Source organism: Mollisia scopiformis (genome assembly GCF_001500285.1).
Source record: "Mollisia scopiformis unplaced genomic scaffold LY89scaffold_24, whole genome shotgun sequence".
In the NCBI taxonomy this organism is placed as follows: Eukaryota; Fungi; Ascomycota; class Leotiomycetes; order Helotiales; family Mollisiaceae; genus Mollisia; species Mollisia scopiformis.
Window position 1 is genome coordinate 594,737 of NW_017263604.1, and position 25,797 is coordinate 620,533.

At 48.1% G+C, this 25,797-nt stretch overlaps 8 protein-coding genes across 8 annotated transcripts; 5 read left to right on the forward strand and 3 right to left on the reverse strand.

Annotated features, from left to right (window-relative positions):
- Positions 1-5,675: 5,675 nt before the first annotated feature.
- LY89DRAFT_689123 (uncharacterized protein) lies at positions 5,676-7,816 on the reverse strand. Its single transcript, XM_018215847.1, has 4 exons — positions 6,843-7,816; positions 6,702-6,790; positions 6,517-6,651; positions 5,676-6,389 (listed from the first exon to the last, which is right to left on the reverse strand). Exons 1-4 carry the CDS (start codon positions 7,431-7,433, stop codon positions 5,855-5,857), a joined length of 1,350 nt encoding a protein of 449 aa, XP_018065582.1. The 5' UTR covers positions 7,434-7,816; the 3' UTR covers positions 5,676-5,854.
- Positions 7,817-8,822: 1,006 nt separating this feature from the next.
- On the forward strand, positions 8,823-10,032 carry LY89DRAFT_689128 (FMN-linked oxidoreductase). Its single transcript, XM_018215848.1, has one exon. The coding sequence runs from the start codon at positions 8,871-8,873 to the stop codon at positions 9,972-9,974; it is 1,104 nt and encodes a 367-aa protein (XP_018065583.1). The 5' UTR covers positions 8,823-8,870; the 3' UTR covers positions 9,975-10,032.
- A 344-nt stretch (positions 10,033-10,376) lies between these two features.
- On the forward strand, positions 10,377-11,733 carry LY89DRAFT_595415 (putative alcohol dehydrogenase; the record flags this gene model as incomplete). Its single annotated transcript, XM_018209856.1, has 6 exons — positions 10,377-10,552; positions 10,617-10,732; positions 10,789-10,971; positions 11,035-11,166; positions 11,230-11,321; positions 11,368-11,733. The coding sequence occupies 6 exons, from the start codon at positions 10,377-10,379 to the stop codon at positions 11,731-11,733; spliced, it is 1,065 nt and encodes a 354-aa protein (XP_018065584.1).
- Positions 11,734-13,174: 1,441 nt separating this feature from the next.
- LY89DRAFT_625739 (cytoplasmic dynein-like protein 1 intermediate chain 2) lies at positions 13,175-15,877 on the reverse strand. Its single transcript, XM_018211085.1, has 2 exons — positions 15,568-15,877; positions 13,175-15,518 (listed from the first exon to the last, which is right to left on the reverse strand). The coding sequence occupies exons 1-2, from the start codon at positions 15,691-15,693 to the stop codon at positions 13,530-13,532; spliced, it is 2,115 nt and encodes a 704-aa protein (XP_018065585.1). The 5' UTR covers positions 15,694-15,877; the 3' UTR covers positions 13,175-13,529.
- A 104-nt stretch (positions 15,878-15,981) lies between these two features.
- Positions 15,982-16,825, forward strand: LY89DRAFT_689130 (putative ATP synthase subunit E, mitochondrial). Its single transcript, XM_018215849.1, has 3 exons — positions 15,982-16,136; positions 16,249-16,438; positions 16,621-16,825. Exons 1-3 carry the CDS (start codon positions 16,116-16,118, stop codon positions 16,692-16,694), a joined length of 285 nt encoding a protein of 94 aa, XP_018065586.1. The 5' UTR covers positions 15,982-16,115; the 3' UTR covers positions 16,695-16,825.
- Positions 16,826-17,382: 557 nt separating this feature from the next.
- LY89DRAFT_625745 (STT3 subunit of Oligosaccharyl transferase) lies at positions 17,383-20,316 on the forward strand. The gene is made up of 5 exons (XM_018211086.1): positions 17,383-17,754; positions 17,850-17,873; positions 17,930-18,604; positions 18,654-19,815; positions 19,864-20,316. The coding sequence occupies exons 1-5, from the start codon at positions 17,622-17,624 to the stop codon at positions 20,132-20,134; spliced, it is 2,265 nt and encodes a 754-aa protein (XP_018065587.1). The 5' UTR covers positions 17,383-17,621; the 3' UTR covers positions 20,135-20,316.
- A 642-nt stretch (positions 20,317-20,958) lies between these two features.
- On the reverse strand, positions 20,959-21,843 carry LY89DRAFT_723069 (uncharacterized protein; the record flags this gene model as incomplete). The annotated part of the gene is made up of 3 exons (XM_018218785.1): positions 20,959-21,174; positions 21,249-21,566; positions 21,628-21,843. The coding sequence occupies 3 exons, from the start codon at positions 21,841-21,843 to the stop codon at positions 20,959-20,961; spliced, it is 750 nt and encodes a 249-aa protein (XP_018065588.1).
- Positions 21,844-22,762: 919 nt separating this feature from the next.
- On the forward strand, positions 22,763-25,370 carry LY89DRAFT_674570 (uncharacterized protein; the record flags this gene model as incomplete). Its single annotated transcript, XM_018213449.1, has 3 exons — positions 22,763-22,773; positions 22,881-24,871; positions 24,919-25,370. 3 exons carry the CDS (start codon positions 22,763-22,765, stop codon positions 25,368-25,370), a joined length of 2,454 nt encoding a protein of 817 aa, XP_018065589.1.
- Positions 25,371-25,797: the final 427 nt, after the last annotated feature.

Here is a 25,797-nt window from a genome sequence, read left to right on the forward strand (position 1 = left end):
TTGCTTTAATAATAATAATAATAATAATTGCCCCGACTGGACTTGACTCGATTTGACTTCATCTCTGCCACTGGCTGAGTCGAGTCCTGGCTTTCCGGGCTCTAAAATGCCTGTGCGTGGAATAGATTCTCACCCTACTGTAACATTTGAACGATGAATGATGGACATGGGGCTCCTCGGCGACCCTTCCCCTTCTATCAGAATCCAAGCGCGGCCCCGCGAAATCGACAGAAAAACTCCCCGTGTGTGCCTCTTTCCGGGCATGGCAGGCCTGTACCGTACTGGACTCTTATGTGATAGGAGACCTTATTCAGAAGAAACTCTTTCTTGTGCTGCCGCTGCTGCTGCTGCTGCTGCTGCTGCTGCTGGAGAACGACATGCATATGCGGAAAATGAATGCATCGATCTCCCACATGTGCAACTCTCAAGTCCAGGTCCATCAAACCCCCAATCCATGATCCATCCGTTTTCCCTATTCTAGACAGAAAGAAGGAGAGACATCACTGGATATTGGTGCGACAGTCAAGTTACCTGTACGTGACTCGAGCATCCGTCACGCTACAGTGCCATTACACAGAACCCATTGTCACCATTCTAGATCAATCAATCATGTGTCGAGCCTTCCATTCCATTCCCTTCCCTGTCCCTTTCCTTTCCTTTCCTTTCCTTTCCGCTGCAGTGTCTCGCCAACCTACATACGTAGAGAGAAAACCCTTCATGCTGCACAACCACAACACTGCAGCTCTTGTAATGTAAAATGAACCCCTGGATTGTCATGTGTATGCGTCCCCCGGGCTCGGACCGTTGAACGTCTGCAGTCTCTAATTGTCTCTAGCTGTAATACGCATATCCCCAAACTAGATCTAGATTGTACTTAGGCACTATCCATCAAAGTGTACACGGAACAATAGACCGGGAAAAACCAATCTCCTATCTAACTAAATCCAACATTCTCCCCAAGACCGACGTCGACCTCGGCACGAGCACTCGGGGGGCAGACAGATGAGAGAACGGTACGGTAGCACAACACTAGACCATACTGTAATACAACGTCCTTCCACTTCCTTCGTTTCCCCCAACTCAACGGCTGTTTCCATTCAGTCGCGGGTCATACAACTCTATTCCATCCGATCAGTGCCACAGAACAGCTACAGCACAGCATCTGGCATGTTTCCTTTCCATCCACTGCAGTACATTGTGGTACTGTACCTGGCAGCCGATTACCATTGCTCCGTTCCGTCCAATGATCCGTTCCGCGCCCTCTTTACGGAAACCATCAAAAGCAACTCTAAAAACGATCGAGGGATCGTGCTTGCAGCCATATTCGGCCCGCCCACCACGGACATTCGTTTGTTGTTTCAGAAGAAGCTTACCTTCCTTTCCATCACCCTGTTCGCCCGCGCATGGCATTTGGAGTTGGGTTGGGGTTGAAGTGGAATATAGCCCCCAATCCACATCCCCCTAGTCTATTCTCGCTCGCAACATCTTCTCATCCTGTACCGGCGATACCTAAACCGGGCCCTATATCGCGTTGTAGGCCTGTCTATAATAACCCATAAACGTGCGATGTGATTCCAAGCGACTGGATCGCTGGTAAGGAAGGCCATTCAGGCTCAGTAGAAAGGTATGGGATTTATTCGGACGGACCCATTATTTGGATGACTGCAAATCACCGAGATGGCGACGAGATGAGCTGACTTGTCCCTGTCCTTGTAAGGTGAGGTCCTTGTAGAGAGTACTGTACCGCTGCACGTCTGCCGACTGGCGCTTGAGCGAGCGAGCCAGCGGATTCCACATCCACGTTTAATTCTGGATCTGGCATTCATGGTACTTACTGTAAAAGCAATCCAATCCTGGATCTGACAGATAGATAGATAGCTAGATAGAAGCTACTTGTTCCGAACTGCTCTCTTGGATATAGCTTCACACACTCACTCACGGTCCTTTACGGTCAGAATAGCCGATATCTTCTCTTCTTATTTTCTTCAAGATGCTGGAATGCATCCTTCAAGCAATGCATCAATCAATCAGATCCAAAGTCTGCCTACCTACTGTTACATCCCGCTCATATCTGATTGCCCAGCCTTAACCGCTCCAACATCCACCCCATCCCATCCCATCCCATCCCATCCTTCACGCTGCTCTGCTCCCGGCCCTTGCAGATACATAGTTCGTTCGCCCGTTCGTTCGTTTGTTCCAATGAATGAATAAAGCCACGGGCCAGAAACGTGTTCGTGGTGGATGAACGAACGAACGAACGAACGTGCGTGCGACGACTAACTGTTCGATTGACCTGTCACATCGATCGGGGATCTCGGTGTCTAACGTTAACTTTTGGCTTTCGAGGTTAGGATCTACAGTTGCAGTAGCTCTCCCCTCTATTATCACGTTCACGAAGGTGCAAGCAGTACCTTACCTTTCCGCTTCCAGAAGGTCAGTACCAGCCAGGCATTTCAATCCAGGAACATCAAAAACCAACGCGGAAGCACGAGCAATCGATCCCCGTTTCGCACCACCACCGCATGAATAAATCGTCGCAACATAAGGTAGGCTGGTGGGTAGCTTGCTTCGATAGATAAGATGTGCACATATTACATACTTCCTTCATCCTAAGAATAATGAACACAAATCCGATAAACGAATCATCGTTCCTGATAGGATAGGTGGTGCTCGAGATCTACTTCACGCTCCAGGCTCGTTGGCTACCGCTGGGCTGGAACCCAGACAGACCCCAATCCAATCACTACTGTACGAGGGATATGGCATCATTGGTGAGGGTAGTAGTGGTGCTGGTGCTGGTTATGAACGGCACTGCGTGTATTTCTTTTCCTACCTACCATGGCCGGTCGTTGAACCGTCCTGAACCAGAAGCTTAAAATAACCACCACCACCACCACCACCACCACCACAATCGAGATCTAGATAACTCTACCGTAGTGCATCTCACCCGCCAGCTTTCCGTCCCTACCAGCAAGAAACAAGGAAAGCCTCCCATCCACTCGGCACGGAGCGACGGTTCGTCCTGGTGCTAGCAGTGGCGTCCGCGCGCTACAGCGTGTCACTTGCCAGCCCAGCCCAGCCCAGCCAATCTTTTCTTTGTCTGGGAATTGAGTTGAGTTTCCAGATCGCGGATCGATCGGTGCGTTCGTGCGCTAACTTTCAACCCATCCTATCCCATCCTCGACTGTCACTTTCTTTTTCCATCAGCATATGTGCATGCAGGTCTGGATCCGGTAATCGTGGGGATGATCACTCTTCTTTTTTTATATTTTTTATCATTATCCTGAGCCGCTCGCTGGTGGGAAGAAGTAATATGGGGAGGGGAGGGGAGGGGAGGGGGCAGCCATGTGCGAACGACGTGCGAAGCTTTAAGGTAAGTAGGAGGAGGAGGCTCAATGGAGGAGTTTGGACTTGATTGGATTGGGTAGCTCGTAAACTGCATTTCAATCGGATGGCACGTACAATGGACTGTTGGACGAGAGCAGAGCAGTTCATTCCAGAAAGTCGGTCCGTCTTGGAATTAAGGGGATCGATGGGATGGGATGGTAACACGAAATTATTTCATTGGCCGCGATTCAAATTTGAACGTTCTACAGTACCAATCAGTCATTTTTCTCTTGCATCATCCAAGGATTCTCCTGTAAATTCTTTTTTGTTGAGGAGAAACGATCGAACGGAGAGATGGATGGATGGAAGAATGGCGTTTCCGTATCCTACTTCCTTCGTACCTCGTTCTTCGTTTCTGGTTCATGAGCACAAGATTTTGATTTCCCGTCTGGTACCTGAACGTGCAACTCTATATCTCTTCACGACGGGAGGGAGCAGAGGTAACCAACCAACCAACCAACCACTCACTCCATCCCGGCGAATGAATGAAATGAATGCGAGGATGCATGCACGTCATTAGCGGCAGGCAGACTCCGGGTCTTTCTTCCTGTCTCTCTTTTTCTTCAATGCGTTGATGATCTCCGCTTGTTAATCATTCATTCATTCATTTATGCCACATGTCTGTCGGAAGGTACAGGCTAAAGGGGAGGAAGGTGCAATTTATCTCACGAGGAGCAGAGAGTGTGTCTGGGTTCCAAAGGACGGGTTGGAAAGCCCCACATCAGGGATTCTTCTTGCTCTTACTTGCTCCATGGGTGGCAGGTTGAGGCTGAATACAACTCTATGTCTGTTCTGCTTCCAAACAAAATTGTTGCCAGAATAACCTTAGCACACGACTTCCAGCTCATCAATGCAAACACAAAATTTCTCGCTGTCCCGTCCGTCTGTGTGTATATCGATCACGACATCAGGGACCGACGCCTCTGTTACAGCCGGTAAATGGGTTTATTTGCAAACCGGCTGGCTGGCTGGTCCCTGATACCACGTTGCACCGCCATGCCACTTTTGATCTTTACTCTATTGCATGTACGGTACAGTAGAGTACTTTGTTAAAGTATATGCGGTTCGACAACTTTTGAGGCCGTGATCGGAGAAGCTGTACCAGATGCTGCAAGTAGCGCATCTACTCTTGGCTCTCGTCCCCGCCTCTAGTTTCCCTCCCAGCTGGAAAATGAATGCTCTGCCACAGCAGGCTTCCTTCGTCAAAGCTTAAGCTTAACTTTACCCCGAGGCAGAATCGAGTGATCCTTGCGCTCCCCACACGCCCTCTGCACGTCTTACAACCCACAGACCTCCCTCCACCATGGAGCTTTGCTATGGAGTCGTCAGGCAGAAACATTATTTATGCAAACAAAGCACGATCGACTGCATGTTCTCTATCCCTCCCCGCGTGATGGATGGCTTAGCCAGGTCTCTTTCTTCCACTCCACTCCACTTTCATCTTTTCAACACCCGTATCTCGTACCCAAACCCTCCACATCTCCACGGAATGCAAAACTAGAAAACTCCCCTCCGACCCGATTCCCGGGACCCTTCCATCATCCACCCATCGATCGATCCGTTCTCGGGAGATGGCATGCATATACTCGGGAGGGTACGTACATACATGATCTTTGACCGACGAGCGAGCGAATCTTGGTACAAGATCACGCCTGCAAATAGGGAGGATGGATGTGGTGTTTCATTCCACTGCTTTTGCTTCTACTGTTCTCGTCTGGATTTCTTTTTCGTTGCGAATCCCGGGGTACGGGAGCCGGTTGTTGTTGTTGAGGGTTGTGGATAGATGATGTATGTTGAGAGAGGTATCTGAACAGGGAGTGATGTGGAGTTAGTTTGGTGTTTAAGTCGACGTCAACTGAATTATGTACCACTCCTCCGTATCATCTCATATTTCCTTCCACAGTGAAGTGAGAAAGAGAACGAGGGGAAAGTTCTTAGTTCTGCTAGAAAACGATACAAAGCTGCAGGTAGTGGTGGATATCACGCCATGTTTTTCCGAGCGTCCACTTCACCTGCATTGTATGAATGGATGGCATGTCAGGGCGGATGTCATGCCACTTCTTCTGGAAAAGTTCTTTTTTGTCTCAGGTTTGATGTCTTGGGGACTTGGAGCTTGGGCTTGAGGGGTTGGGGATGGCTGTTGTTCTAATGCTTTTATTGTTGTTGGATGATTGGATCTGTTTGGGTAGGTAAGGCTAAGGATTGTGTAAGTGTAGATGGGATGAGAGTTTTGAGAAGCGCCTTCAGAGATGGATGAGTGGTGTTAGAGTCTGACTTGTGGTTGCTTGGAAATGAATTGAGCTTCCCGCAACTAGTATATCACTCCCAAGGCTACTCATCGAAATCGAAGTTTCGGTTATCACTACAGAGTTGTACATGTCAATATAGTAAAGTCTCTCAAGGAGACAACAACAAACTCCTTTTCCCTCCCAGCCATGCAATGCTCACTTTTCCTCAACCCCACCCCTCAAACATGCTGCCACCCACTCTCATACAAAACCTGCATCTCATTCACCATACACTCAATCCCTACATCACTCCTCTTCTCCATAACCGTCGCCTTCTTCCCCTGCGAAATCCACTTCCTGACCCTCCTCTCCACAACCCTCTTCTCACTCCAAACCTTCACCCATCCCATCCACCGCACAGCCCTATTCCTCCACAACCCCCTCACCATCTCCGCACTCCCCGGCCACAGCCTCCCATCCCCGCCTTTCACGCCATTTACGATATCCATCATATCCGCCCGGACCTCTACGCCCCAATTGACCTTAGAGTACGTGCTAGCGTTGTACGAAACCCTCACATTGGGATTCAGGAATACGCCTTTAGTGTCCCGTAAAGGGTTGTCAGCGTGGATTAAACAGCACTCCGAAGCCTCGAGGTGGGATTTCGCTAAGCTGTCTGGTAAGGCGCGGAATTTGAGTGCTGATTTGGGCGGGGAGGCCGCGGAGGAAGCGATGGGTGAGGTGTAGAACGGGGTGGCGTCTAGGGCGATTAGACTATAGACAAATCAGTATATACATTTTTGACAGAGATTTAGAAGCGGAGAAACATCTTCTTTGAGATGATGACCTCGAAGATCTTGACACCTAGGATGATTGCAAATAGGGGCATCATTTGACGTACCCATTCCAGCAGGATTGGACCGGGATCGGCACCAAGGATTGAAGGGCTCGGAGAGAGCGATGGGAACTGAAATAAGGCCATGTACCAGTGGCGGATTTCAAGCCTGAGGAATCGCGCAGGGCAAAGGTGTCGTAGCTGGGAGGAATTAGCGAGATCCTTGGTATGTATGATAAAGGGGGACTTACTACATCTCGGCGTTGCCCGAGAAGTCTAATGCACAAGCCGCAGCATAATCGCCATCCCTCGTAGCTAGCAACGTCGTAACATCTTCGGACTACCCGTCATCAGCATCCTTCGGAGGCCGAATGTCAAGACACGTGACTCACGGTGAAAACAACATCGTTGATCCAAAGAATGGTATCAAACTTCATTTCCTTCTCCATCATCTCAAGCGGTTCCATAGCCCTATTCCTGAGCTCCGCCAGATACGCAATTCTCCTCACCTCCCATCCCCTCTGTCCTCTCCCCGTGAAAATCCAACCCTGCCTCGCATCCGGATCTTCGGGCACTTCTTTCAGCATAGCAACCTGCTCTTTAACATCCATCCCCAACTCAATTCGGTTCTGGACCCCCATCTCATTTAATTTCCCCATCAAATCCCTCAACGCACCTTTCGTATCCTCCAAACTGCCACTCTCCAAGATCGACACATAGACATTCTTGGGCCCCAGATGCTCGCATAGTCTTAGTAGAGCAGAGTTCCAGTAGAGGCGAAGCATGTACTCCGAATTCCGGTGGATGGACGCGATGAAGATTTTCTTGTCTTTGAGATGAGAGGGTAGGGTGGTGGAGCGGGTGGGAGGGGGCCGGAAGGAGGTTATGAGGTAAGCGTCGAAGAGGAAGAGGAGAGTGAGGGTTAGGAGGATGGCGCGGGGCCGGATGTATCTGCGTCTGAAGGAGCGGGAGATGAGTGCCATAGTGGAGGTGGGGAGAATCCGGGGTAGATGGTGGGTTAATGGGCCATGTCAGGTGTTGGATGAGGCTGAAGAACACGTTTTTGGTTCGATGTGGTAATGAAGAGATGGTTCTGTGAAGCGGAGAGGGACTGTGGTTCTTCAGAGTGAGTCCAAGAGAGTGACAAGAAGGGAAATGATGACGAGATATGGGAGGTTAGAAAACGATGAAGTGAGAGATTCCAGGTGAAGTTTGATCCTTCTTGGTTAGTTATACGATTCGTGCTGTGATTGGTCTCGCTAATCATAGCTTCGCTGCCCTTGCCCCTTTCTGCATCTCAAGTACCTGAAAGTATATCTGCGGTAAGTTCAAGTTGGATGTGAAGAGCACTCCAATTCAAGACTCTTCGCCCACTACCTAGTCCCTTGATCGTCGAAACAGAAGCTTAAGGAAAATGTGAGATAATTCACGTGTCCTGGACTTGATCTCCGGCTTACATGAAATTTAAGAAACAAGCTTTCTTTAATTCTCGGCCGACATCTCTTTCCTCCAAAAGATACTCAACCTCTTTGAAATGTCGGCCGATATTGGCTTCAATTCAGGTATTGATGAATGAAGCTGGGTAAACTTCCTGCAGAGACTGTGCGACGAATACTGGCATTGCTTCGCCGCAGGCAGTCCAACACAATTCCCTCACACCATATACCATTTGTCAGTCTCACGAATCATGACCAACATAATCAGCCATGGAGCATATGGAAATGGAAGGTCACAGCTGGTCAGACGTCCTGGAACGTGCTTGGTCAATATATGCGATGAAGGTTGTGTACTCCATTGATTGCACTCGGCCAGATTAGTATTCGAGCATATCAACACTTGGAACTGAAATTCGGAATTGGCCCAGTTTCGAAGCAGGTCAATATAGAGTGCTGACATGGAGAGCAGTTATTCTCAGAAAGGACAAATGTCATGTCATCGATTGGCTTGAACCAGCAGCGGCCGTTTATTTCCGCAATAGCCGTGCACTTCCCGACCTTTCTGCGAAGAGAGCAAAGCTCGCAAAAATCACTTGCTAGGGTCACATCAACGTCATACACGGTACTCCCACAAAAGTTTGATTAATAATACTTCCAAGGACGACGACGACGAGACATTCCGAGGATATCCAGAACAGCTGTGAGTGGACACTCTGCCAGAGATTGATCCATAATGTTGGATGTCCGAAGCCGCTTAGCAATCAAGGCAGGAAGTCGTGCCTTGCGCACGCAATGCAATGCAGTGCCGGAGTGGCTAGGAACCCCATGCAGAAAAGTGAGGAATATATAAAACACCTTTGCCCCTCCTCCAGAACCCCTCATTCACTCTACAAGTCAATTCCTTCTCTACATCCTATTCAGTTTCTTCAGTTGTTCTGCTAGGTACCCAATTAACAGCAGTCCACTACCCCAATCAAAGCAATCATGTCCTCCACTCTCTTCAAGCCCTTGAAGCTAGGCAATCTTCAGTTGCAGAACCGCCTCGTTCTGGCACCCCTTACTCGATTCCGCGCAGACGACAACCACGTCCCTCTCTCCTTCGTCCCAGAATATTACGCCCAACGAGCTTCATCGCCAGGTACACTTCTTATCACCGAAGCCACCTTCATCGCTCCCCAAGCAAGCGGATACGGCAACGCGCCAGGAATATGGTCTCAAGCACAAATCGAAGGATGGAAGAAAGTCACAGCCGCCGTACACGAAAAGCACTCCTTTATCTTCCTCCAGCTTTGGGCGCTGGGCCGAGCATCGAATCCCAAGCAACTCAAGAAAGAGTTTGGAGATAAATATGAAGTCAAGAGCGCATCCGATATCCCATTCGAAGGCGGAGCCAAACCTACACCGTTAACCGAGACGGAGATCAAGGAATACGTTGGTCTGTACGCACAAGCAGCCAAGAACGCTATTGCTGCTGGTTTCGATGGTGTGGAGGTCCATGGCGCGAACGGATACCTGATTGATCAATTCCTGCAAGATGTGTCGAACCAGAGAACCGATTCGTACGGAGGGAGCATCGAGAATAGAGCCCGGTTCGGATTGGAGGTTACAAAGGCGGTCGTTGAGGCTGTGGGTGCAGAGAAGACTGGTATCAGGATGAGTCCTTATTCGTCCTTCCAAGGAATGGGGATGAAGGACCCCGTACCTCAATTCTCGTACTATGCTTCTGAATTGAAGAAGTTGAAGTTGGCATATATCCACGTTGTGGAATCGAGGATTGAAGGCAATGCGGAGGTTGAGTCTACGGAGAAGGTTGATTTCCTGATCGATGTTTGGGATAATCAGAGTCCGGTCTTGATCGCTGGTGGCTTCACAGCAGCTTCTGCGAAGACGGCAGCAGATGAGGAATACAAGGGGAAAGATATTGCGATTGTGTTTGGACGACACTTCATTGCGAATCCGGATCTGGTTTACAGGATAAAGAACAACATCGAGTTCACGCCTTATGATAGAAATTTGTTTTACAACAAGGGAGAGAAGCATGGGTATATTGATTGGCCATTTAGCAAGGAGTTCACGGCTCAGTTGTAGATGTGAAAGATTATGTATAGAGGATAGATAGATTTTCATAGACAGTTGTAGCTAGAAATACCACTGCTGTTCAGTTGCTGGATTGCAAGCTGCAATATATTCACAATCTTTTTAATTGTCCCCGCTTGATAATTTCGTCATTCACCATAAATCTTGCAATTTCCTACCAGAGTTTCCAGCTCCTTTCTAATTGTTCTTGATTCTCAAAGTTCTCTCTTTCCATATTCTCCCACATCCAAACTCGGCCAAACATTCCCCCGACGACAATTCCGAAACAACATCCCACACGTCCCTTCTTTCCTCTCCCCACATTCACTCACGATGTTTTCACGCATATAAAATTACTAAATCTCCAAATCTCTCAAACAATCATCTCCAAAAATGTCTCCTCCCCCAGAAACAATGCTCTCCCTCTGCACCCCCTCCTTCGGCCCCCCCTCAAAATGGCAATTCCTCCCCCTCCCCACCCCAAACCTCACACGAGACGACGAAGTCCTAATCAAAGTCCACGCCGCAGCCATCAACCCAACAGACATCGGGGGCGCTCAGGGCCGGTATTGGCCAGCTTTTAATGTTCCGTAAGTCCTTTATATTTCCTGTCTCTTACAAACCAGAAGATGAAAAGGCTGAAACAAAGTCAAGTCTTCCCTTCAAAATCGGCTACGACCTCGCGGGCACAATATCCGCCGTCGGGGCGTCAGTTACGAAATTTAAAATTGGCGATGAAGTGTTTTGCTGTCTAGCTTTTAAGACTGCTGGTCCCTCCCTCCCTCTCTCCCCTTTCCATCCGACTTATACTAACAGTCAATAGAAGGATTCGGCAACGGCTCAATATCCGAGTACGCGAAGAGTACTGAGGATCTAGTGGTTCTCAAACCGCGGAATTTAACCTTTGTGCAAGCGGCGAGCTTGCCGTTGGTGTGTTTGACGGCCGTGCAGATGTTTGAGAGGATCCCCGGGGGTGTGGAGGGGAAGGCTGTTTGGGTTACTGCGGGTCGTGAGTTTTCTCTTCTCTTTTTTAAAGTTTGGGAGAAGGGAGCTGATGAGTGTGAGGAGGTAGTTAGTGGTGTGGGTTCGGTTGCTGTGCAGATGGCGAAGAATGTTTATGGGGCGCAGAGGGTGTGTACGAGTGTGTCGACGAGGAAGGTAGGTTTGGTAGATGGGTTGGTAGGCGAGGGTGTTGTGGATGAGGGTGAGTTATCTGAAATCTTTCGCGCATTTTGAAGAGATCGCTGATTGGAGACTACCTACCTAGTTGTTGATTATACGAAAACGGATCTGAAGAAGGCGGTACCGCTTAAGTCGGTAGATGTCTTGATCGATACTATTGGTTCTATGTTCTCCACGGTACTTTGCCGTCCATCAATATCATTTCTTGCTGACCAAATCACAGCTCCCGCTCGTCAAACCAGGCGGCATGATAATAACCTGCGCTGGTCCATCACCACCGTCAGGCCGGAATCTCAAGAATATCAGCTCAGCAATCAATCGCTTCATTGAGAAACTTCTCGATCTTATAGATAATCTCACCAGATGGTGGGTTGGCAGATCAGGTGTTAACTATGATAGTGTATTGATGAAAGCTAATGGGAGCGAGTTGGAGAGAGTTAGGACGTGGGTAGAAGAGCACAAGATTAGACCGGTTGTGGGGAAGGTGTTGAAGTTTAGGGATTTGGTGGGGATTAGGGAGGAGTGTGGGAGGGTGATGAAAGGGAAGGGTGGGGTGGGGAAGGTTGTTGTTGAGGTTATTGCTGAGTAGGGAAGCAGGAGGGAAAGAGGTTGTTTGCTCAAAGCAAGCGAGGCAGATTGTACAATACTGGACAGGTCATAGTTTTGACTCGGAAAAAAGATTAAGTATTATTTTTGAAATAGAATGTAGGGTAAAAACCGGAATATAAGACAATAATGAAGCAGACTGCTGGCAATACTAGAGAGGACCCTAGGATGGATGATGTATTGGTTGTGGACCAACAATGCGATACCGAGGATGAAGTTCACCGTGACGAGGCTTGTGCATATAATGGCCAGATACCGGACATTGAAGTAGTGTTCAATGATGGTCATTGTGCAGAAATGGACGATTAGAGACATCAACACCATCTCGCAGACGAGATCATAGTGGTATGCCGAGATAGTACATGTAGTACAGAACTACGTGACGATGAGTAGAGCGAGACCGGTGATGGCTTGTATGTCGCTGAGACCGATGAGGAAAGTATCGAGGATGCCCTTCCTCTGGTGTTCTGACCTTGAATCGACATGCTAGTAAGAGACAACGGCCCTGGTTGAAAAGCTTACTTTTTCCCTCCACATTGACACCAGTATATTCTGCGGCTTGTACACTGAGGTCGACGATGCCGACGATCACGGTTAGCATCAGTCCAATAGCGAAGGACAGAACAACCTTGGATGATGTTGGGATGTGTCAAAAGGTGGGTTGGTACACCTACCCCTCGGCCAGCAATGTCGGCATTGATTGAAAAGTACCATACTCCAAGGGACTACAATCGACAGTAGTGTTCGTCCAAGCTTGGCACTGGTATACAGAGGTTAGAAACCAAGGCATAGTAGGATCGAGGTGAGGACATTAGCGTACAATATTCTTGATCAACAAAAATGATCAAATTTGCCGGAAAGAATATACGAGATGTGAGCGGTACAGGTATGAACGAGAGTATGTAGTTGCGACAATAAGCTGGGATGTTAACGAGAGTGGTTGTTCTCTGCAGAGTCTGATAGTTAGGGATGGTTCATCAACATGTACTGCTGCAAAGTCATAGAACGACCAAGTGTTCGGCGATCATCTAGGGGCTCAGTGACAATCCTTACCTGCCATGAGACCGTTGGACCCAAGTTAACTCAGTGAGCGTTTAGAGGGTCGCACGGCTAAGGCTGAGTAGCCACAGGATGCGACTCGAGATGCGGAATCTTGAAAAGCCATCAGTGCTCAAATAAAGAGTTTTCCTGTCGTTCCTGCATATAAAGTCCCCCTCGCGAAGAACGTTCCAGATCGAGTGCAGTGGCGTCCTATTGCCACCACAGCAGGGCGAAATCTCTTGCTAGGATTGTCTGTGGAAAAGGGGGGTGGCGCGAGCTTACCGAAAAGGTCGTTTCACACACGAGACTCTGCTCAAAGTCGCCTTGTCTAACTTCCATAATGGGATTACTTAATCTCCGTAATGCAGTCAGTAATCGCCAATATTTTCAGCTGGCTTGAACTGAGTGGGCTAGTCTAATTGTGGAGTGAGAGAAGAGGCACAATTTGGCCCCCAACTGCAACTTCGTGACTGACATGGCAAGTGCGGGACAGAAGTGAGAGCAGTGAAGTAGAGATGATCAAGTCGGGAAGAAACAAGAAGTGCAAGTATTGAAAAGGAGACTGGAGACAAAGGATCTGTTTGATGCGCAACCACTAATGCCTATGCAATAACAAATGAAAAACCTCGATTTGGTTGGGGTATATGCACACGCAACGCCACATCTACCATACAGCACTTATGATCGGAATCTTGCCTCCATCTGTTCTCGATATCTCCTCAGAGTATGTACTGTAGCCTATACCCCGTTCACGCCATTAGCGACCACTCCAGCAGCCGTACTTTCCAATCTCGCAATGAGTTTCTTGACATTTGTCCACTCTTCATTTCTGGCACTCTCTTTGCCTCCTAGATCAGGGCCGACTTCAAATACAGTGACAGTACCGTCGATACCCCCTGTTGCTATTCTCTTGCCTTCTGTTTCTTCCCAAGCAAGCTTATTTAGACTCTTTGACATCATGCTTCTTCCTCCCTTTCTGCTACTGGGCGAGACTTTGGAAAGCGGGACCTCGATATCCACAGTAATGTCCCAGACTTCGAGATTGCCTGCACCATCAACTAGAGAGAACACACCAGGCTTTACTGGCGACCATGCAGCGTCGTAGACGACATCTTCACGGGTAAAGTCGAGGATAGGGATCACCGAGTGGCCCTCGCCTGTGATTCCAGTTGTGGATGTTGCAGCAGGTGCACGGACTTTCCACAGCCTGACACTCCAGTCAAGGGAGGAAGAGAGGACGAGATCGCCAAGATCAACTGGTCCTCTGGCAGGATGAAAGTCAATAGACATAACTGGTGCTGCATGACCACGATAGCTGACTCGTTGATCGACTCCTGCCTTCGCCCCAGCACGATCATAGCGGTGGCAGGGGAAGATTGTGCCTTCCTCGGAACCTACGAGGAAATAAGTTGGATCCGTTTGCGGGAAGGCCATACATGTTGGAGAGAGATCTTCAGTCTTGGCAGGTGGTGGAGTGGTGAGTGTGAGGAGTTCTTGTGGTTGAGCAAGCATGTCTACCGTCCAGCCACAGACGACGCCATCGGTTGAGCAGGAAATGATGTTGTTGGCATTTTGAGTGCCAACTATGTCGACGGAGTAGATAGGGTGAGTGTGTCCTGAGCCCGTGAGAGGCGTCTTTTGTACTGGTGATGATTTGGCTCTCGTGTCCCAGAGCAAAACCTGGCCGCTGTAGCACCCTCCAATAATGAGATTTGGGTGGAATGGTGAGAATTTGGCCGCTAAAACATCTGACTGTGCGTGAAACACAAATTCTGGTCGATCGTGGAGATGCATGTTCCATACCTGGACAAGTCCATCTGGTTCATGCGGTGCCGAAGGATTTTTGGTATATGCTGCAAGGACGAGTTCTGGAAACTTGGGCGAGAAGTTGATGTCACTGACCATTCTCTTCTTCGACCATCGTTCATCGTAGAATTGAGCAACTTCCTTAACTCTCCGGCGACCTTTTCCTGTGCCATACACGTCGTCTTCATCCTCTACCCCGTTCGTTCCGCTGAGTGCATAGTCTGCCAAAATATCATATTCCTGATCCAAAGCTCTTTCAATGACTTTGCTGGATCTCTCTACGAAGTCCATGAAATCATCAGATGATGTGACAGCATTCAGCTCTTCACTTGTGAGGGCTCTGGCTGGGAAATTGGCTTTGACAGTGTTTGTTGAGATCTTCAGAGGCCCATCCACTGTCAACTCTTGGGCTGCCTTGAGCTCTTCCTCGATCTCCCTTCGAATGTTCTCTCGTAGTTCTTCCTCTCGATCTCGCATTCGCCTACTAAGTCTCTTGTTGGGCGTTGCAGTGACGGGTAAGTCGCCATCGTCTTCATCCTCATCTTCCACTGCCTTTGGACGTGATGTCTGTGTGCCCCATTCTTCTGTCGTTTGTACTCCTTTACTGTAAGAGAAGACTTCCTTTACTGGTGATGGTTGAAATTCGTAGACGGTGGATAGAGGAACGGTCGTGAGGGTCTGGGTAGATATCGAGAGGGACTGAGGGTGTTGGGCATGGTTAACAGATGGTTCCGAGTTTTCGTTGCTAAGCTCTCCAGCACTTAGAACGCTGTTGGGACGACTGCCTTTCTGAGCCGGAGAACCAGCTCCTCCAGGGCCAGTCGAGCCTGGCCTACTCTTATCTCCAGACACTAATATCGACGAGATGTACTTGTCTAATTCTTCGCGATTATCTGCTCGACTTGCGGGTGGAACTGTGAGCTATTGTCTGTCAGTACCCGTTTGTTGGAGGAAGCTTGGATTTATTCACGTCACTGGAACTACCTATGCTCTGCCTACTGGTGGATATTTCCCTCGTCCGGAGTTCCCTTTGCCGCTTCAGCTCCGCGAGCTTGGCCTTCTTCGCCAGAATCTCATCTCTTCGTTGTTGCATCATGCTTGCGCCTCTCGCCCATGTCGATGAGCGTCGAAATACAGGAGGCTTTTAATCTCCGGTGAGAGCTGCGAGCTTCTGTCGAATTCCCAGATCAAGGTTGCTGAGTAGAACAGGTGTCGTGTAGTCTCGTTCCAAGGAATTCCAGTTCGAATAACATGCGTTTGCTTTCTTCTTTGTGATGCATTGATCGCGTCGTTGGAGGTGGTTCGCGTTCATTTAATTGAAATCACGTGCACATCGGGAAGTTCCAAGCTTCGTCCGGAATATTTCGAACTTCTCAAAGAGCTTCGCATTTCTCTCTACAACAGCCGTGATACCCACCTTTGCGATAACCTGTCAATTGATACTCCTTGACATATTGCGCTCGTTCCGGACTCGATCCTCCGATATTCTCGTTCTCTTCGTCGCGAAGAAGCTTCTCAATGGCTTCAACTGGCGTTAACGTACGTTGAATCTTTTCGCGCATGGCTTCAGGACCTTATCTGCGGTTGCCGAAGCTTCATAACACTGTCAATCACTTTTTGCAGGAGCTTCAGCTGATGGCTATATCTACAGGTTCTCCGATACTCGGCTTTGGGCGCTGGTATCTTCTACGGGCTCTATCACCAAGCAAAGCTCTCTACAGCAGCAAAACTCTCCGCGATCAACAGAGAATACGAACACAAGCAAGAACTGATTGAGAAGGCGAAGGTTGAATACTCGAAAAAGAACGCACCACCGAGTGCTAAGAAAGAGGGAGGGGATGGTATGTGGCTCTTTTTTGTGGTTCTTTTCCCTTGGACCAACAATGCCCGTACGAGCGAGACTATGCTTTCGCATACTACTGTGGCGGCTCCTTTGGTCTAGGATCTAATTGCAGATGGTCCTGGATAATGCAATGCTTGATTTTACTTACTTTCCGATCCTATGCTGACCTTTTACAAACAGTCATAAGCGATCCAAACGACTCACGATTTGATCTGGAGGCGTACCTGAAAACCCTATCGAAAGAGAACCCATAAAGACATGATAAAGAAGGAGTAATGACAAGTGGTTCGGAGGGATCGGAGATAGAAAGCTGTGAGGGGCGAGCTATATTCATGAAAGCTTTGCCTTGGGAGATGCCGTGATCCATACAAAAGCCTTAGATGTCACTTAGCATACTTCATGTACATTGTACACTAGTGTAACGAGAGAATCTTTCTCCCATTCTGCGAATGTTGTCTTGCTCGGTGGTATTGACAGGTGAAGGAACCATCCCAGAACATGCCGAACTTCCTGGGACATTCAAGATTCGAGTCAAGTTGCTATAATAGTCAGCAGGATATGCTTGAACCTAGTATCGATATCATGATATTCGAGTGTCTCTATGCAGACCTATGAATCAAGTGTCAGTCTTGGGAGCTATCTGGCCTTGAATGGTTGCATTAACGCTGTTGGAACTGTGCAGCTCAATTGAGAGGATAATCGAATCCGAAAATTGGATCGAATTTGTAAATTGCGAGTTAGCAACACTAATCTCAATTGAATAGGAAGCTGTGTATATGTCATTCAAGAGTGAATGAAGCAAAGCCCATGTAAAAATGTTCTTCCGAGCCGCTGTAATGCAGCTTCGACGCCAGAATAGACCAGCAACTCTATTGTTACGCAAAAAATAAATTGACTTGGACTAACTTGCAGAGATACAAATTATCATCTTCAGCTCAACAATTGCTTCTACCAAGCAAGCTTCCTGATCATTTTGATGGTCATCACGTGAAAGCTTTGCTTAGCTCGGGATTGATCCCTGTCGGGCCGCGAAGCTCAAAGACACGGTTACAGCAGCGGACAGATATACTGATGATTTCAACCTCATTCGCGACAACTTCTTCGTCCGCGACAACTTCGTCTGCGACACCTTTCTAATCAATCGATTAGTTGATCACTCGATCAGCCGATCAACCAGCAAAATGGCGACAGAATCGCTGGCAGAACCCTTCTTCAAGGGCAGCACCGGGAGAAATACGAGAGGCCTTCTGCGATTGATAATTCTATGCTTAATAGCAGCAGCAGCATTATCGTCTCGATTGTTCTCTGTGATTAGTGAGTGCTCTCAGACCAATGCTGCATATTTCTTGTGTGGAATTGCTTGAGTAAATGTTGGATAGTTGAATTGTAGCTAATTGTTCCACGTGCAGGATTCGAGAGTATTATTCACGAATGTCAGTTCACCCTCGAATCTTCAAGATTGACTGTACAATCAACTGACAACCTTTAGTTGATCCATGGTTCAACTTTCGAGCGACGAAATACCTTGTACAGCATGGCTTCTATGATTTCTGGGATTGGTTTGATGACCGAACATGGCATCCTCTCGGTCGTGTTACTGGAGGTACACTCTACCCAGGTCTTATGGTGACCAGTGGTGCGATTTACCATGCTCTTCGAGCTCTTACAATACCGGTCGATATTCGAAATATCTGTGTGCTTCTTGCACCAGGTTTCGCTGGCCTCACTGCATACGCAACATATCTTTTCACCAACGAGATGTCGACATCTCCTTCTGCTGGTCTTCTTGCAGCAGCTTTCATGGGTATTGCCCCAGGTTATATTTCGAGATCAGTTGCTGGCAGCTACGATAACGAGGCAATTGCCATTTTCCTATTGGTCTTTACTTTCTTCCTCTGGATCAAAGCACTCAAGGTCGGCTCCATCTTCTGGGGTGCCTGGTGTGCTCTATTCTACGGATACATGGTTTCTGCATGGGGAGGATATGTCTTCATCACCAACTTGATTCCGCTGCACGTTTTCGTGCTTGTCTGCATCGGACGTTTCAGCTCCAGAGTTTACGTCAGCTACTGCACATGGTATGCTCTGGGAACGTTGGCCAGCATGCAAATTCCATTCGTGGGTTTCTTGCCCATTCGTAGTAGTGAGCATATGTCTGCTCTCGGTAAGCTTTGCTGGACCCCTTAATTTTGGCTTGGCACTGATTTTCTTAGGCGTTTTCGGACTCCTCCAATTGGTCGGATTTGTCGAGTTCGTCCGATCAGGTGTCCCAAGCAAGCAATTCACGACTCTACTTCGTGGCTTTGTGCTCGTGGTTTTCGCCGTTGCTTTCGGAGGTCTGGTCCTCTTGACGGTGTCAGGTGTTATTGCACCATGGACTGGCCGATTTTACTCTCTCTGGGATACTGGATACGCCAAGATTCACATCCCAATCATTGCCTCCGTGTCCGAACATCAACCGACGGCTTGGCCTGCGTTCTTTTTCGACTTAAATATGCTTATCTGGCTTTTCCCAGCAGGTGTTTACCTTTGCTTCCAAAAGCTTGCGGATGAGCAAGTATTCGTTGTCGTTTACGCGATCCTTGCTAGTTACTTCTCCGGTGTCATGGTTCGATTGATGCTTACTCTCACACCAATTGTTTGTGTTGCCGCAGCTTTAGCTTTGTCCAACCTACTCGACACGTATCTTACCATCAAGTCACCCGCTGAACCAACTGATTCCCAAATCGATGCAGCCAACGGTGCACCTGCTTCAAGCAAGAAAGCTGCTAAGCAAGATGGTCTCAGATCCCTCAGCAAACCACTTGTTGGAATCTACACCACTTTCTCCAAGACCTCAGTTGTCAGTGCTCTAACTGCATATCTCCTGATATTTGTGCTTCACTGCACGTGGGTCACTTCCAATGCTTACTCTTCTCCATCGGTCGTCTTGGCAAGCAGAATGCCTGATGGAAGTCAACACATCATTGATGACTACAGAGAGGCTTACCAATGGCTCCGACAAAACACAGCCGAGGACGCCAAGATTATGTCGTGGTGGGATTATGGCTACCAAATTGGTGGAATGGCTGATAGGCCAACCCTCGTAGACAACAACACCTGGAACAACACCCACATTGCCACAGTCGGAAAGGCTATGAGCTCTCGCGAAGAAGTCAGCTACCCAATTATGCGTCAGCACGAAGTCGACTACGTTCTTGTTGTCTTTGGTGGTCTTCTAGGATATTCTGGAGATGATATCAACAAGTTCTTGTGGATGGTGAGAATCGCTGAAGGTATCTGGCCTGATGAGGTTAAGGAGCGTGACTTCTTCACCGATAGAGGAGAGTACAGAGTCGATGAGGGTGCCACTGAGACCATGAAGAACAGCTTGATGTAAGTTGCGCAGCTTTCTTTGATCTATAATTTCTGACGATTATACAGGTACAAGATGTCCTACTACAATTACAACTCCCTCTTTCCACCTGGACAGGCACAAGACCGTGTCCGTGGTGTCAGAATGCCAGACGTCGGTCCAACGTTGAATACTGTTGAAGAGGCATTCACGAGCGAGAACTGGATCATCAGAATCTACAAGGTCAAGGACCTTGACAACGTAGGAAGAGACCATGCGGCGGCGGCATCATTCGATAGAGGAAACAAGAAGAAGAAGGTGACGAAGAGAAGAGGACCAAAAGTTCTGAGAGTTGAATAAACAGGGAAAGGAAAAGGGAAGGCTGTTTTTGTACCATATCTCGCATGTTTGTACTGGGAAGGCTTAAAAGTCCAGCGAGTTTGTAGAAATATACTCGTTCTCTTGTGGCCTCGAGTGAGTTGTTGATATGCACTGTAGTGAGACTGTCGTTCGGCCTTTAGTGTCGTAGTCGCTGAATCTGTATTTGCATTGAGTCCCTCGTATCTCCCTATGCTCTAGTAATCATTTTATTGGAAATGTTGCACCTCATTGATCATGACTATGATTTAATAGGATGCATAAACGGGCAACATGATAGAAGCAGTACACTGCAGCTACGTAATGTCCTTGCATCTCTGCTACCCTGCTTGCTGATCGTTGTCGATAGGCTTCGTCTAGATCTGACGCTAGCCTCAAACAGACGAGGTTCTGCGATTTCGGTACCTCCTTAATAGTGCTAATCAAGCAAAAATTTGTCGTTCTTCAAAACCCGCCGGTTTTCTAGAGCCAGACCCGATAGCAGCTCATCTCAGATGTCTGATAATCTAAAGGGCTGGACTTGAGTTTTGATATCTGGATCCATTTTCGTCTAATTTTTTCTAGTTATATTTTCCATTTTTTTTGGGTGTCTGTGTTGTTGCTTCCATCTTTTTACTCGAGCTAGGTATTTTGACGATTCATACCTAGGTAAGCGAACTGGAACGTAGTGCATTCACGTGGTACGCCTACGTGGTATGTTCCGAAAGCTTTTGATCAAAACTTCGAAAGCAGATCTCACCGGAAATTCTGGCACAGAATTTATTTTTATTGTCCCACACGCTGCTGTACAATCGAGACCTAAACTTCTAGTGGTCTAACTTTACCCTCTTGGAGGCTGGTCGAGCTACAATCTCAGAATCAAGCTCACGGCCAAGCCTCCTGAACTTGTTGGCTAATCGGTTGCTCAAAATCGCCGCTTGCTGCATGTCCCCACGCTCGACGAATCTCTTATATTTTTTCTCGAAGTTGTTCTGAGATCTCTTCAATCGATCGTCAAAAGTCAAGATGTCCTTATCCTGGATCTGATAAACCCTCGAGTTAGTATAATGTTTTTCAGACGGATGCTAATTATCTCTCTCGCATGCATCCTACTTACCGACGTCATAATCATCAACTTCTCCTTGTCAAGCTGGTCTTGACGTGAAACCTCATCCCAAGTACTATAACTGTCGTTGAAGTTTTTCATATCAAGTTTTCCACGGGGCCATTCTTTCTCCACGGCGTACTCCCAAGCACAATGATACTGATTGATCGTGAACTTGTATCGGCGGTTGTGGCGGTCGAGGATGCTGGCGAAGAGAGCTGGAGTCATAAATTGCTCTGCAAAGGGACCAGCGCGATTCTTGCGTCGGATCAATGTCTTCGGATAAACCAACTTTGAGTAATCGAGGCTGTCACAGGGAACCTTGGAGTCCTGGCCCCACTGTTAGTATTTACTTTTGGATCTTCTGATGAGACCTGAGTGATTGACCAACCTCTTCTTCAAGCTTGACTTTCACATCTCCTTCAGCTTCGATGTTGACGCGATTCAAGACAGACACGAGAGCAGAACTGACGTCGTCATCTGATCGTTGGCGCTTCAGGGTACGAGTAAAACGTTGAGTATCAGCCGTAGCTTCTTCCTTCGCCTTTATCCATCCCGCAACGTTATCGTGCCAGGATTGTCCTGATGCGAGATCCTGCGATGCCATTTCGAAGGCTGGTGCTGATGTTGTAAGAAGAAAGAAAGTTCGAGGTTCGCGAGAAATCTTTTAAACTCGCTTAGCTTGACGCGAGAGCAAGGCTCTAGCTCTAAATTTTGGGTTTCCAAAGTTCCAGAATCCTTGGGAAATTATATATTTTTTTGGTTTATTTCTTATTCTACTCTATCTCGTTAGGCAATCTCTAGCTAACTTGATGTACGGGCAGTAAGGCCTTTGTTGGAAAGCTTGCCAAAGATGCCGCTACAATAGAACGCACTTTGAGATTGCCGTGCATTTCTGCTCAGATCAAAACTCCTCTTCCAGTCCAACATATACTTGTCAGAAGAAACCATGGAGAACTCGAATTCAATTTTAATTTATAGTGCACCCCTCTGCTCTTGAGTCAATACATAAGTAGTAAACAAATTACCTTTCCAACTACCTGTAGTCTGGCCGAACACAATGTGCAAGATCGCAAGTTTGGGGGGCGCTGCAAAAGTGGATCCAGTGTCGAACATAGAAATGATAAAATAAGAGACATTAAGAACAAATTTCTCGACAGTTGACGAAGATGGCGGTTCTCCTGTGGCAAGATTCGGTAGGGAAAGCTGTTCCGATTAAGTTTACATAGCTTTGCACTGTCAAGCGTCGAACTTCATTTATACCATGTGGTTAATTGAAACAATTTGGATTGGTCGCCAATTTTCAGATTAATGCATATGTCTTTGTATGCCGAAAATTGCGTACATGCTCACTTTCGCACCTTCCAAACCTGAGCCGATGGGTGGTGTTTTGGTCTCCTCGCCTCGAAACGCAGCCATCAAACTTTCAACAAATTTCGCAACTACAACAACGAATCGATCGTCATTTCAAATCACTGCTGCCAAACCCTCTGCCGTCGCGAGGCAATCGCGAGACTCAATTCACGATGCTCACGGTGTAAGCAATCCCACAACCCTTTGTCTATTCCAATTCCTCCTTCGCCGCGCGCTGCAGGCCCACCGTTGTTCGGAGCTCTCTCATAGCTTTGACTGACTCGATTCTAGTTATAAGGCTCCTCGCGGCGAGGATAGTAGCAGTAGTAGCAGTGATGAATCCAGCGCCAGCAGAAAGGTTATCCCTGCAGGAAGGCCCTACGTGACGAAAGTGAATGGAAAGTTGGTTATGGCAAGAGAGAAGAGAGAGAGAACAGCCGACATCGCACTAGATCTTCTAGGAGAAGCTTTTGGTCCAAGGACTCGAATCATTAGGAGACGAGCTCGGTCTGTGGAGCGTGGGAAAGGTCCAATACTCATCAACGGAGTTCCATACGTCCCACAACTCCCGCCTCCACCCAACTATACGGCACCAATCCCACAACAAGGCTTCGTCCCGATGACTCCAATGCAGCCATATAATCCTGCCCAATACAACCCGCCATACCCTCTTCCATACTATCCTGGACAAGGTCAGGCTTTTCTCATGCCTCCAGAACAGCAAAAGCCACAACAACGACCAAACACCAAGGCTACCGAGGCTGAATTAGCTCAACTTGTCAGAATGGACACTCACTTCAACAAGGGCTCGCCCGATAAAGCTAAAGAAAACGAAAAGGTGGTAGCAACAAAGACAACGATCACGATTGTCAAGCATGTGTGCGCCAACTGTGGTAGGCTACGGTCTCGAAAATATCATCAGGAGCATCCGATCAGAGATGGGGAAACTCCGCCTGCTGAGTTCTGCAGAAAGTGTCAGAGGGACGTCAGCTCTACCAGTGAATCCAGCGCCACTGAGCGAGAAGAGCGTAGGAAGGAGAAGCGGGCTAAGAAAAAGAAGAACGTGAGCTCTAAGAAGAAAAAGAAGGTAGTGGTGGAGAGCTCCAGTGAAGCAGAGTCTCCTAAATCGAAGGCTGGCAAGCAACAAAGCAGGCCAAAACCTGCAAAGAAGGCGAGCCATTCATGGCCTTTAGAGGTTTCATTACTAACGTTACCACAGACTGAAGGCATACCTTTTGATCCAAAGGAAGATTACATCGTAGTCGAAGAGGAGATATCCGACGATGACCGATGGCTAAGAGGACGTAAACGAGAAAAGATTCTGGTAGAAGAGTATGACGGTCCGAGCCGCCCACCCTCGTCTCTAGATTCACGAGCTTTTCCCCGCAGAGCACACTCAGCAGCCGAGAGACAAGATCGATATCAGAATGCCAAAAAGCCTGGACGACGTCCGAAAGTGCAGCCCACCGAGCAGCCCCGACGCAGATCCCCATCTAGGGAATACACACGAGCCGAATTTGCTTCTAGCCACCACGATCGGGAATTTGAGAAAGTAGTATATCCAAAGAATATACCAGTCCACTTCGTGGAAGAGGTCAAGTACGACGAACCTGTGGAAGTATCTGAGGGATATCATCGGGCACATGAGGATGATATTCTGTACAGGACAATCCCAGCCCATGTTGTGGAGGAAGTTCTTGAGAAGAGACCGGCTGGAGTATCAAGACAAGGTCCCAGAGATCATCCCCAAAGCAGGAATCCACGTGCTCATGAATACATAGTCGAGGAAGCTGAGAGTGTTGGCAGACCCAACCCAAGTCTTGAACCCGCTTTCCATGAGCGTTCGACGTCTATCCGCGAGCCCACTAATCGGGAGCATACCTTCCGTGATCAGAGTTCAAATGGATCTCACTCTTCGGAAGCTAGGCGTCGTCGCCGAAGAGAACGTGCTGCACCTTGGGAGGCTCCTCATGTCATCAATCCACAGATTGATAGTGAAGTAGTTGTGGTAACCGAGCGGTATGAATACAGAAGACCTCGGAATGACGAGGAGAATCGTCGACGACAAGAACGAGTCGACAGGACGACTCTCGAAGCACGAGACCAGGCTCAAGGCTTTTCACATGAAGATGCGGCGAGGTACTTTGTCGACGACTGGGACCGAGCAGAAGCACCGCAACCGCAGACCACAGTCGAACATCCGAGACGATCATATCGCAGGGACACACTCCGCCAGCCAAGTTTGAGTAGTGCGGAAAGCTATGAATACACAATCAGCAGAGGTGAGACCGTCGATCAGAACATTGGACATAATACTGATTATGGATAGTGGGAAACGAACTTCCTCGAGTTCCAACTCCCCCATCACCACTCAAAACTGGCTCCAGAGATGATCACTGGGATAATCAGCCTCCGTATCCAACAGCCTCTGAGTTTGAGGCCCTACAATCAAGAGATGAGTGGGAGGGGAGGAGAGGAGCTTCGGAATCAAACCATCGTTGTCCACAGAGGCGTGAACGAAGCTTTTCCAGTCCTCGCACTGGATACGTGCGAGAAGTCGAGGAGGAAAGAACAGGATCCGCAAGAATGCCATCACCCACGCGTTCAGGAGAGCGTATTGTAGAATTATCTGAAGATGAAATGGATGAAAGAGAAAGAATGGCAGAGCTGGGAGCCAGACATGTTACATTCCGGGAAACCCCATCGCTAAGATCAGCGAAGTGGCCCCAGAGTGACGAGGAAAGCCCAGCGAGGAAAAAAAGCGGAGATAGCAGTGGATAGGGTGGTGAACCAGGAGGAGAATGGTGACGTGAGACCAAGAGAGAGTATTTGTACAAGTAAGCTGGATGTTATGGGCAAACTCACAGAGATGAAACCAAGATGACGGGAAATGAATTGACCAGATACGCAATCGTGGAGCACAGCTTGTGTGAACTGGTCTTTCTGGGGATCGTACAATCGGTTCCAGGGGTTGTCCGGTAATGACGTGCTAAGGTGTTTTTTACTTTGAATTAGGTCACGTGATGGAGTCTGGAGAGTCTGATGAACTCCGGGGACTCCAAGACTCCGACCCCTCTTAGGACTCCACGACGGGGAGATCCTATATAGCGATAAAACTTCGCCTATCAGATAGGAGCTTTGTGCTCAACTTTGTATTATTCCTGACTTCAATCGAATTACCTTATTTTACTTCATCCTACCATACAAA